Source organism: Protomyctophum bolini (genome assembly GCF_963924005.1).
Source record: "Protomyctophum bolini genome assembly, chromosome: 6".
Lineage (NCBI taxonomy): Eukaryota > Metazoa > Chordata > Actinopteri > Myctophiformes > Myctophidae > Protomyctophum > Protomyctophum bolini.
The window spans coordinates 17,062,591-17,074,714 of record NC_137867.1 but is presented as its reverse complement, the minus strand read 5'-3'; the positions used below and the strand labels follow the sequence as shown (position 1 = coordinate 17,074,714).

The window sequence follows — 12,124 nt, the reverse complement described above, 5'->3', positions numbered from 1 at the left end:
CCTCTCCAATTGATCCAAAATGCCGCAGCACGCTTGGTCTTCAACCAGCCAAGATTCTCACATGCCCCCCCCCTTCTCCGCTCCCTCCATTGGCTCCCGTCGGTTGCTGCCCGCACAGAGTACAACATTCTGATGATGGCCTTCAAAGCAACCAAAGGTATGGCACCCCCATATCTTCAAAGTCTGATCCTACAACCCTCCCGCTCGCACCACTCAGATCAGCCAAAAAAAGGGAGGCTGGAATGAACTTCCCATTGCAATCAGAACTGCAGACTCACTCCCAATCTTCTGCCGTAGTTTATGTATTTGATTGTATTACCATGTGTTGTTGCTTACTGTAAGTCTCTCTTGATTAAAAGCGTCTGCTAAATGACTAAATTGTAAATTGTAGAGTGAAAGCCATTAAACGCTATACTGTGGAGCAAAGCTCTATAGGAAATACTTTTTTTTTCTTAAAGCATGATAGCCATGCTTTCAGAACTGTCCATTATAAATACTGTAATAGTGCACAGCTACAGTACAGTTACTACATCTATATAAAACATTTATGCAGCTGCAAAATAAATCATATTATGTCAAATTTTGCAATACATTTTACACAGTAATAAAGTTGCAAACCCAGGGCTTGATGACATTTAAGACTGTGTGTGTGTGTGTGTGTGTGTGTGTGTGTGTGTGTGTGTGTGTGTGTGTGTGTGTGTGTGTGTGTGTGTGTGTGTGTGCACATGTAACAAACAATGGCAAGTTATGCCATGCATGTATCATTTACATGCCGGTAATATTTATGACTTACTTACATTATTTATTACAAAGCTGACACTGAGCTGAGTGAGTACGCTAGTAAACTCTGCCATTTGTCATCCTCTACTCTACTGTACTACGTACAGTACATCATACAGTACATGGCCAGCACACTGTCAAGCCTTTTTGGCTGGGCCTCATCCAGGGCCTACAGAAGGCTTTGTCCATAACTGAGTTATAGTAACAGCATTGGCTGGTTGGCCTAGTAACGCTGAGACTAGTCAACTACAGAGCAGTCGTCCCTCCAGCATCCAAATAGGGTGCCTGGGTACTAAAACCCTGTCCCAGTATTGGACCCGGTTCTTACATGTCCTGGGTACTAAAACCCTGTCCCAGTATTCACTTCGTTGTCTTATTTCCCCCCTGGTCCTCCAAAGTGGACAATCCAGAGGCAACAGAGCATCGCCACACTGGAGTAGACAACAACTGCTCTAATAGCAGCATGTAGCCTACCGTTATCTTGTTAGCTTAAATACGGCTCACACATGCCTTAAGCTAAATAGTCGACTCTAGACTGTGTGGCCACATTTCAGGATTCCAACACCGGGACACGCGACATGTAAAAGAAGGGGACACACATTGAATGATGCGATGCAATGCTAGAGTGTGGATTATAGCTGACACCAACTCAGGACTCCTGGATTGTCGCCATCGGGGTCTGTAGCTCTGCAGTGTTGCAAGCTCTACTGTTACGATGCGGTGTGTCTCTATATACATACATACTGTAGCCTGTAGGTGATGAGGCTCTCTCACAAAAGACACATACACAGCTTTAAAGCGTGAGTGTGCGCGACGTGCATGTATACTTCTAACAATGTTAAGTGTGCTTACCGTGTGCAAAGCACCACACGTGTTCTTACCTTGGGAGGATCATAAAGCTCCAACTGGTACCTCTCCCCTCCTCCTCCTCCTCCCCCTCCAATTATCCCCTGAGTGTCCCTGGTCCTCCTGACCAGCAGGCGGCAGCGTTGCCAGCGAGGCTGAGTGTCTGAGATGGTATCGTCCACCAGCAGGTACCTCAGCTGGCCCTCCTTACAGCAGCCGCTGGCCTCCGACCTCCTCTGCCGCACGCTGCCGCTGCGTAACCGACGGAAACGATCCAGGAAGTGAGAGCCCACGGCAGCTGTGGGCGTAGGGGGGGCCGAGGTGGGAGGGGGAACGGCGCCGGGGCCCGCGCAAGAGAAGGCAGGGGCGGAAGAGGAAGGCGACAGCGCTGCCTCGGCTGTCACTCTGTCACCGCCACTGTCACTCGCAGGTGGGTTATTGCCGCTGTTGATGCCAGCGGGGTTTGGGTTACTAGGAGACAGGTCCTGGGAGGAGGGGGGGTCGGGAAGGGGCCGTTTCTTGAAGAGCCGCCTGACGCTCTGCCGGATCTGGCTGACGGAGAAGTGTGTCACGTCTGCGTGTGCGTGGTTGAAGGGGCTCGCCAGGTCGGGGGGGTACCGTTCGGTCGCCTGCCGACGCTCAGTGCCCGAGACCTCCTCGCTGCTGTGGCTGCGAACCACCAATGTCCCGCCTCCACTAATGCCTCGGACAGACCCCCTGAGAGCCGCCGGGTGTCCCGACGAGGGGATTCCCGCCGAGCACCGCAGCGGCTGCTCCTGCTCCCGGCACACGGGCACCGGCTCCGCCTTTGGCGAGAGGACGGCGAACAGCGTGGAGCTGCCACTCGGTCGGCCCGCCTCCCGGTAGTCCAGTGCCCCGGAGAAGGACGTGATCCGCAGGCGGCCTATCACGGCCTGTGGAGGAGGGGCAGGGGGAGGAGGCGGAGGAACGGGGGACAGCGCCACTGGAGCGCAGATGGAGGAGGCGCTGCCGGTTGTGGGGGTGGAGCCACGACTGAGCGGGGCCCCATCTCGTTCGTCGACTTCGCAGCAGAAATGCTGCTGGAACAGGTCGCTGAACTGCTTGGAGAAGGTCTCCGGCGGCAATATGTCATGCTGCCACTCCCTGGCGAAGCTGCGGTAGTGTGTGGCCAGCTCCCGGGCTGTGGCGATGGCGTGCAGCTCGCAGAACTCCTTCCAGCCTCTCGGGGGTGCTGCCACGCCGGGCCCCCCTCCTCCTCCTGCTGTGTTGGCGGTGGTGGCTGGATGGATAGTGTTACCATTCATTGCAGTAACCAGACCGGCTGAGAATCACTGCCGAGTGTAGAGACAAGGAGGTATCAGAAGGAAGTGACAGACATAGAGGTACAGGGTGGGTGGGGGGTGTAGAAGATGGACAAAGAGCAGAAAGGGATAAATAAAGAGAGAGATTAGAATAAAATCAAGACGTTTCATGTACAGGTACTGTGCCGAGAACTGTTTAGTGAGAACCGAGAATTCACTCCTGGTGAAATCCTGTGAAAACAGAACCCAATGCTCTTCTAAAAACTACTTCTAAACCCAACTTTAAAACTGTTCATAGCATTCAGAAAAGGAAGACCAGATTTATTTTTTAATCAGTGCTCAATCTTAATCCTACCAAATCTTATTAAAGGCAGTTGCAAAGTATCTCTGGCCATCAACCAGTGAAGAATCACTGTAACAGCAGAACGAGATGTCTGCACTCAACAGATTCTATTCATTTTGGGTTAAACTTCAAATTCAGTGAAGTGGAACAAAGACAACATTGGAAACTGGGAACAAATTCTCGTCATAATTTGGGGTATTGTGGATGCCAGAGCTGAACCTCTGCCCCAATTCTTTCACATGGCTGTTATAGCACCACCAGGAGCAGGAGGCTGATTTTCGATTGGCTTCCAAAGTTTGCAGGAGTGCTCAGTTTTGTGCAAATTGCCGCAAATCATGAACGCAGCGTCCAATTGTGGTGAAACTGTGCACGCATATTCTCACTAGGCTGAGGAAGAAATGCCACTTGAACATTTTTGAATCAGCCTCATGGTGGCGCTATAACTGGCCAAGTCGCGCCTTTACCTATAACTGCACTGATCTGCGTGGTGTATGCACATCTGGCCTGCATTTTTCAATTCTTCCTTTTAGAGCGCCACTAGGAGGCCAACTTATGTGCAACACATTTTTTTATATTAGTCCTTTAGATTTTATCCAAATATCACGCAAGTCCGCACAAATGATCTTTATAGTCATGTAATCAAGACGGATCTGTCATGAATAATGTATGCCAGCCATTTATTGAAAACACGACATGCATTCATCTTTATAACATTACTCAGCATTATGAATATACTGTTATGTGATTGATTACATTACATTGATTACATTGCCCTGTTATAGAACCACCAGGAAACACATTATTGCAAAACAAACCAAAAAACCAAAAACACATGTTTATATTACTCCTACACATTTTGTCCAAACCTCACAAACTCCTCTCCTGGTGGAGACCTGTGCCCCGAGGAGCACTTTTTCTAATTCCTACGTGTCTTGGTTTGGCTCTGCTGTTTCTGTTATGAAACCTGGATTTCATGAAGGCTTATCTTATATTAACATGTCTTATTGATGAAGAGGAAAATAAAAACATTATTTGATGTATAGAAGAAAGGAGGGGTGGCAATAAAACATCTACACAATTGGAATTGTGTTGAAACAGAAAATGGAGATGATGAATGAAATCACGCACGCACACATGCACACACACGCACACGCACACGCACACGCACACGCACACACACACACACACACACACACACACAAATGAAAGACTGCTTGAGGAAGTAAGCTGATTTCTCAATGGGCCACACTCTCTGGCTGCCTGCCCTGTTTTCCCTGTGTGCATGTGACCCGGCTGAACGCGACTTGTCCCTTCTCAGGGTGACGCATTAATTACGAAACCAATCACATGGATTATTACCTCTACACCCTGACTTTCACTCTCTCTCTTTGCCTCCATTTCTCGGTATCAGACCGCCATCAATCAAGGGTCTCACTCTGCCAAAACGGTGCAAGAACATCAATGCACACGTAAAATTGGGACGTGCGCGGATCCATTCTGCTGACGGATCACTTCAGCAGAAATGCTCAATTTCATCATGGAGTTGGTCCCAGGCCAGCATCACATTACCTCAAAAGGTCACGTCAGGATGTGCACCAAACAGGATGCACTTTGGTTGACTCCGCAACCATGCATGGCATACCATCTTCCTTTAATAAACTAAACTAAACTAAACTACCATCTGCCCTCAACGTTACAAAGAACTGAACTCAGAGAGTTATGCAGAAGCGAGGAAAGGATGCTGTGGCTAGGAAGGGAAGGGTCGCACACTAGCTGGCAGGGTGGCTGAGAGAGACAGGGGTGACCTTTGTATGGTCTCTCTTAGTTCGTCATGAGGTGGACCAGAAGCCCAGGAAATGGCAGGTACTGTACGTGTGTGTCTGTCTGACACTGTACATCATAGCAGTTGAATTCATTTCCAGTGTCTTTCTGACACCAGTGGCTGATGCCCAGCCCCCGTCCTTTCAGACACATATACCGTGGTCATTCAACCAGAAGCCATGTCCGTAGCCCAGTCCTTCATCTCGTGCACGCACGAGATGTGGACTCAACTCCCACTTGTTGTAGATTAGTGGAAAGAAGGATAGTATTAGATGATGCAATTCCTGAGGTTATGGGCTTATACCGCTTTACAGGGTGGTACTGTGTTAGATTAAGAGGCTTATACACATTTTATATTCATCTTTACAGGGTGGTACTGTGTTAGATTAGGAGGCTTATACACATTTTCACCCGACAAAAGTGCCATTGATTTTCTTTGACATACAGATCTATTTGTTTTAGCCTATAGCATAATTATATGAGAGCAAATGATGTAAAAAGTGTAGATGTGGAAAAAGCGTTTATTGTGAAACCTCTTATGTCCAAAACCGTTATTTTTCAGGAAATGGCAGATATACAAGCTTACAGCATGTCATGCTCGCGATGCATCACATTATGAGTCATTTTATTTTCAGTACTTTTTTTGTAACATTCTTGTATGATGAAGTAGGGCATGTATCTATCTATAAATGCACCACGTCTCTGTGTGTCTGTAATGCACGTAACCCGAGAGCGGTTCGCCCCACCCACTTCAAATTCGACACACGCACTCCACGCCCCCACAGTGGGTGTCGAGTCGTTCGTACCCACGGTTGTCCAGAACCGCCACAAAGGGCGTCTGCCCGGGCTCTGGACAGGCCCCCTGCCCAGCGTCCATATATGGAGCTGGCCTGCTCTGGCATCACAAGTTACAACACTCCATATTTGGGCATGCCTGACATCACAACACTCCATATTTAGGCATGCCTGACACAGAACTGTACGTCTGTAATCCACGAAACCGACTTCAAACTTCGACACACACGTTCCACATCACCACAGGGAGTGCAGAGCCCGTTGTCGAGTCCGTCGGATAGCCGGTTGTCAACACTTCATATTTGGGCATGCCTAAAACAGACCTCCATAAGGGACACAGATAGACAGATACAGAAATCACCATATATGGGTATAAAACGGACACAGACAGATGGGTGTAATGGGAACTCTGACACGGGTACAACGGGTATTGCATAGCCGGGTGGGGCATGGATCTCCAACTTCGGTGCTCTACAGCCGGGCACCGGGCTAGTTTACAAAAAAATTACATAATTAAAAGCTTAAATATGGAGATGCCCAACAGCAATGATATGTTAAATCTACTAGTTTTATTTCAACCCAAGCAGAGAACCGCGAGAAAAGACATGTTTAAAGACTTAAGCGTTGTTAAACAAATTGTTGTTATACTGACATACATTACACGAGTTTCCCCTTCATAACGCAATACAGTTCAACACATCACATAAGTACATGAGTGCTAGCTATAGGGATCATAGTAATGTTACTGAAACACCAGCATGGGCCTACTGTACATACCATTCTTCCTTCAATGCAGCAGAAAGGGGTCTATTCTAGCGGAAGTATGTAAGTGTGTGAACGTGCGTCTGTCTGTGTGTGTGAATGGGGTGGGACTCACTGACTGTGGCCCAACAGATCACAGAAAACCACACGAGAGAAAGAGAGACTGGGAGCGAGAGAGAGAGAGAGCGAGCGGGGAGACAGGGAGAGAACAGGGAGAGAGACAGAGAGAGAGCGAAAAAGAGACAGAAAGTAGAAGTGGCTGGGCCAAACGTGGAGCAACATGTTATCTGTCTGCTGTCATCTCTGTGTTTAACCTAAATGTGACTGCATTCTGAGGGGAGACGACAACAAGATGTTTAGCCATTCCTTCTCCTGTGTCACGTGACACAAGCTGACTTTTTGCCCCACCCTGCTCTTCTTCTCTTTTTATTATTATTTTTTATCACAAGACATAAGCAGGGGGCGGTATAGGGAGAGAGCTCATGTCGTGCACATCAATGCGGGGGGAGCGAGAACTTGGCATGGCAATATGATTGCGTCACTGGTACTAGTTCCTGGATATGTTGGTGGTGCCACAACAACTGAAGAGACCCTTCCTGTATACAGTATGTTTCAAGAGCATGCTCACATGCAGCGTGTCCCCCTGCCCCTGCAGATGGCCCCCAGTAGGCTGTTTCTATCAGCCTGGCCAGAACAGCCATGACTCAGCACTGACTGACTGTCTACACACACACACGCACACGCACGCACACACACACACACACACACACGAATGCATATTGCACGCACACACGCACGAACGCATGCTAGAACACACACACACACACACACACACACACACACACACACACACACACACACACACACACACACACACACACACACACACACAGGCACGCGCACACACACACACACACACACACACACACACACACACACACACACACACACACACACACACACACACACACACACACACACACACACACAGGCACGCATTCACACACACTTCCTCTTGGTATTCCTCTAGGGGCCCGGCTGTGTCTGTTCCCATGTTTTTTTGTTGTCTTCTTTCTCCTCGTCTTGCTCTGTCTTCTAGCCTGGCAAACCTAACACTTTATATAAAATGTATCCTGTATGAACATAAATAAGCACTGCAGTCACATCTATTTAAGTTGCAAAGGAAGAAAAATCTGTGATCTTGCACGCTTCTCTTCGTAACTTTCCTTGCCCATGCCAGCTTCTGATGCAGGAAACAAACTTAACTTGGCTGCTATATTTTCGATACTACCAGCCACTCTGCCAGGCAGATGTTTTATTTTATTTTTTATATTATAAATAAAAGTAGGGGGCTGCACCACTTTAAACAAAACCATCACTTTAGGTATAGAATCATGAACCGACAACAAAAGTTATTCCTTCATGCGTTGTGAAAAACAAAACAATATACACGGCAGAGGGGCTGGTTAGTCTCTGTAATTTACAAGCACTACATGCCGTTGGCGGGTGTTCATTTTGTTCCCTGCAGCTGTGGCATTCCTCTCTTTTATGTTGAGAGCGTCTGTGCCTTCTTGGACAATGTGTAGAAGAGGAAATGTAGAGCGGTCCTTTTCACACAGTGTCAAGTAATGTGTGAAGAAGACCGTAGACTGAGCGAGGAAGGGCCCGCTTCTCTTCTCTCTCTTCCTCACCTTATTCATCCACAACCCCCACCCCCCTGCCTCACTGTCCCCAAGGCCTCCATCCCCCTGCCTCACTGTCCCCAAGGCCTCCATTCCCCTGCCTCACTGTCCCCAAGGCCTCCATCCCCCTGCCTCACTGTCCCCAAGGCCTCCATTCTCCTGTCTCACTGTCCCCAAGGCCTCCATCCCCCTGCCTCACTGTCCCCAAGGCCTCCATTCCCCTGCCTCACTGTCCCCAAGGCCTCCTTTGCCCTGCCTCACTGTCCCCAAGGCCTCCATTCCCCTGCCTCACTGTCCCCAAGGCCTCCATCCCCCTGCCTCACTGTCCCCAAGGCCTCCATCCCCCTGCCTCACTGTCCCCAAGGCCTCCATTCTCCTGTCTCACTGTCCCCAAGGCCTCCATCCCCCTGCCTCACTGTCCCCAAGGCCTCCATTCCCCTGCCTCACTGTCCCCAAGGCCTCCATTCCCCTGCCTCACTGTCCCCAAGGCCTCCATTCTCCTGTCTCACTGTCCTCAAGGCCTCCATTCCCCTGCCTCACTGTCCCCAAGGCCTCCATTCCCCTGCCTCACTGTCCCCAAGGCCTCCATTCTCCTGTCTCACTGTCCTCAAGGCCTCCATTCCCCCTGTCTCACTGTCTTCAAGGCCTCCATTCCCCCTGTCTCACTGTCCTCAAGGCCTCCATTCCCCCTGTCTCACTGTCTTCAAGGCCTCCATTCCCCCTGTCTCACTGTCCTCAAGGCCTCCATTCCCCCTGTCTCACTGTCTTCAAGGCCTCCATTCCCCTGTCTCACTGTCTTCAAGGCCTCCATTCTCCTGTCTCACTGTCCTCAAGGCCTCCATTCCCCCTGTCTCACTGTCTTCAAGGCCTCCATTCCCCTGCCTCACTGTCTTCAAGGCCTCCATTCCCCCTGTCTCACTGTCTTCAAGGCCTCCATTCCCCTGTCTCACTGTCTTCAAGGCCTCCATTCTCCTGTCTCACTGTCCTCAAGGCCTCCATTCCCCCTGTCTCACTGTCTTCAAGGCCTCCATTCCCCTGTCTCACTGTCCTCAAGGCCTCCATTCCCCCTGTCTCACTGTCTTCAAGGCCTCCATTCCCCTGTCTCACTGTCCTCAAGGCCTCCATTCTTCCACGTGAGTCACTGTTTTTCAGCAGTGTTTTTCAGTAGCAAAAAAAAAAAGCTTCTAAAATACCAGATGTACACAGTACAAGCTCACAACGCGTTGCGCAGTGAACTTGTAGATCAGCTGTTTCTGAAAGAAAGTGTAGGCTCAAATGGTTCAATGAAATAAAGTTCAATTCATGTGTTTACTTCTGTTATTTCTGTTTCTCAACGGGACCCGATATGATCTTATCTTCTATCACAAGTCACCTGGGACCTGGGAAGGTTTTATTTTTATTTAATTCATTTATTTGACATTGATAGTAGAGAGAAAAACCGGAAATGCAGACAGAGTAGAGGACTGACATTCAGCAAATAGCCCGGCCAGCCAGGAATCAAAGCGGACACGCATTTGGCCCGTGTGGTATACAGTACCAGTACAGTACATGCACCATAAGCACTTGGCCATCGGGTCATCCCGGAATAGCACTGACAGCTTTGAATTCAAAGCAATGAGGAAGCAGTGAGCACAGATAAACAAGAGATGGTCACTGGTCCCAAAATGAAATTCTTTTCACAATTTTCTCCAATGTTCTCCAAAAGCAAATCTACAAACTTCATCGCATCACCATATATCTTTGTTTTTTAACAGCCAAAGTAAAAATATGGGTCTTGTAAGTGGTTAAGAGGAAGTGCTGTATTGTGGTGCACATTGTCTTTGGTTCTTTTGACAGAACTGACTATCAGCAAAATTCAACCTTGACTTAAGTAATCTGGGTCTTGCTGGCTCTGTAGACGTGGGCATTTAACCATATACTGTAGGGGAATCAAATCTGTCCGTCAAGTCATAACATCCTGTCTCAGTAACTTCTATTGTTCCTCTGCGGGTTGCGTACCAAGGCTAATCTTACCAACATATTTGGCAAAACATTTGCAGATCTATACAAGCACCCGATGCGTTGCATTGAGAGAGTGTGGATTTGGCAAAGGTTTTGCCCAGAATAGGGATGGGCTGCTCTCTAAAAGCCCCTGAAACACACAAGCAAAGCTCTGTGAAGGCCCGCTAGGAGCCGAGCCAGAACACCAGAACACCAGAACACAGCTACCGGCCCGGAAACACAGCCTATATGGGACACAACTACACACACAGTGCAGCTGAAGAATCGAACATCAGTGCACTCATATTGATGCAAACTCTGGGCTATAGCCTGAAAAACACACACACACACACACACACACACACACACACACACACACACACACACACACACACACACACACACACACACACACACACACACACACAGACACACAGACACACAGAGAGAGAGAGAGAACAGTGAACAGAAAAAGAGTATTATCAGTGCTGGTGGTGGAAGCCCTGTTGCAGGGTGGTCCTATTTATATCTCAGAGGTTGGTATCAGCTCTCACACACCACTCAATGCTCCCTGTTATCCCCTGTTGGGAACAACTGTTATTCAGGGCCATATACTGCACCACACGCACGTACACACACACACACGCACACACGCGTACACACACACATACACACACACACACACACACACACACACACACACACACACACACACACACACACACACACAGATATTCTCCGGCATCTTATGTTTTAGACAACATAAATGCACAATATCTTTCTTAAATGGTGATCTATTTCTTCCCTTCTCACAGAAGCTGAATAGAAGGAACAGACGGGGAGATGGGGAGATGGGGAAAGAGAGAGAATGTTGTGTGCTGCGCACTGAAAGATGGGGAGATGGGGAAAGAGAGAGAATGTTGTGTGCTGCGCACTGAGCACGTGACAAAATGGGCCTGCCCCGAATGTAATGCCTCCGTCCAGCCATTAGGCTATTTGCTATTTCAAAAAGAGGATGTGTTTTTAATTGTCTTCCTCATTATATTAAAATGTGACTGAGCAGTTTACACTGCTGAGCAGCATGGGCTTTAAAACCTCAGCCCAGCCGCTGATTAAGTTAAATTATTATCTTCTTGGAATAGCCCACATCCTCCTTTGCCCTTTATCCCATTTTGGGCGGGAACCCCTTTTGGTATTAGAATTATGCTATGCTTTAGCTATTGAAAAATAGCAGATCTACAAGCTCATATTTTGAAAGATCGAAGAACGACTGACATAGAAACATAGCTTTTTCAGAAAACCGTCAGGATGTAGAAGACATTTTTAGAATCTGATCTCAGGTCAGAATGGGTTATATAGCCCTGGTGTTATTACCAGCATCAAGCTGATGATCCAATCCTATTACTTACGACTCAATTAGCCTACGCGGCTCTTTTTGAAATGACAAAACCGCCGTCTTTCACACACAGACAGTCAACATATGCAGGGCAGAGAGAGGGCCCAGGATGGAGGGCCCAGTCAACATATGCAGGGCAGAGAGAGGGCCCAGGATGGAGGGCCCAGTCAACATATGCAGGGCAGAGAGAGGGCCCAGGATGGAGGGCCCAGTCAACATATGCAGGGCAGAGAGAGGGCCCAGGATGAAAAACAGATTCTGTTACAACCTTTGAACGTTTCATTCTCTGAATCCCAGAGTGAATCAATGGGCTTGGATGGATATACTTAAAGGACCATGCCAGTGTTGATACCATTGGATGGATATACTTAAAGGACCATGCCAGTGTTGATACCATTGGATGGATATACTTAAAGGACCATGCCAGTGTTGATAC

The 12,124-nt window shown here is 48.3% G+C and overlaps 1 protein-coding gene across 1 annotated transcript in view; it reads right to left on the bottom strand.

The window, feature by feature from the left end:
• sh2b3 (SH2B adaptor protein 3) overlaps positions 1-12,124 on the bottom strand; it is a 73,849-nt gene that overhangs the window by 48,434 nt on the left and 13,291 nt on the right. Inside the window, exon 2 of the mRNA XM_080766539.1 lies at positions 1,662-2,939. Within this exon, the coding sequence (XP_080622665.1) occupies positions 1,662-2,912 (1,251 nt within the window). The 5' untranslated portion in view covers positions 2,913-2,939. The remainder of the gene's footprint in view (positions 1-1,661; positions 2,940-12,124) is intronic.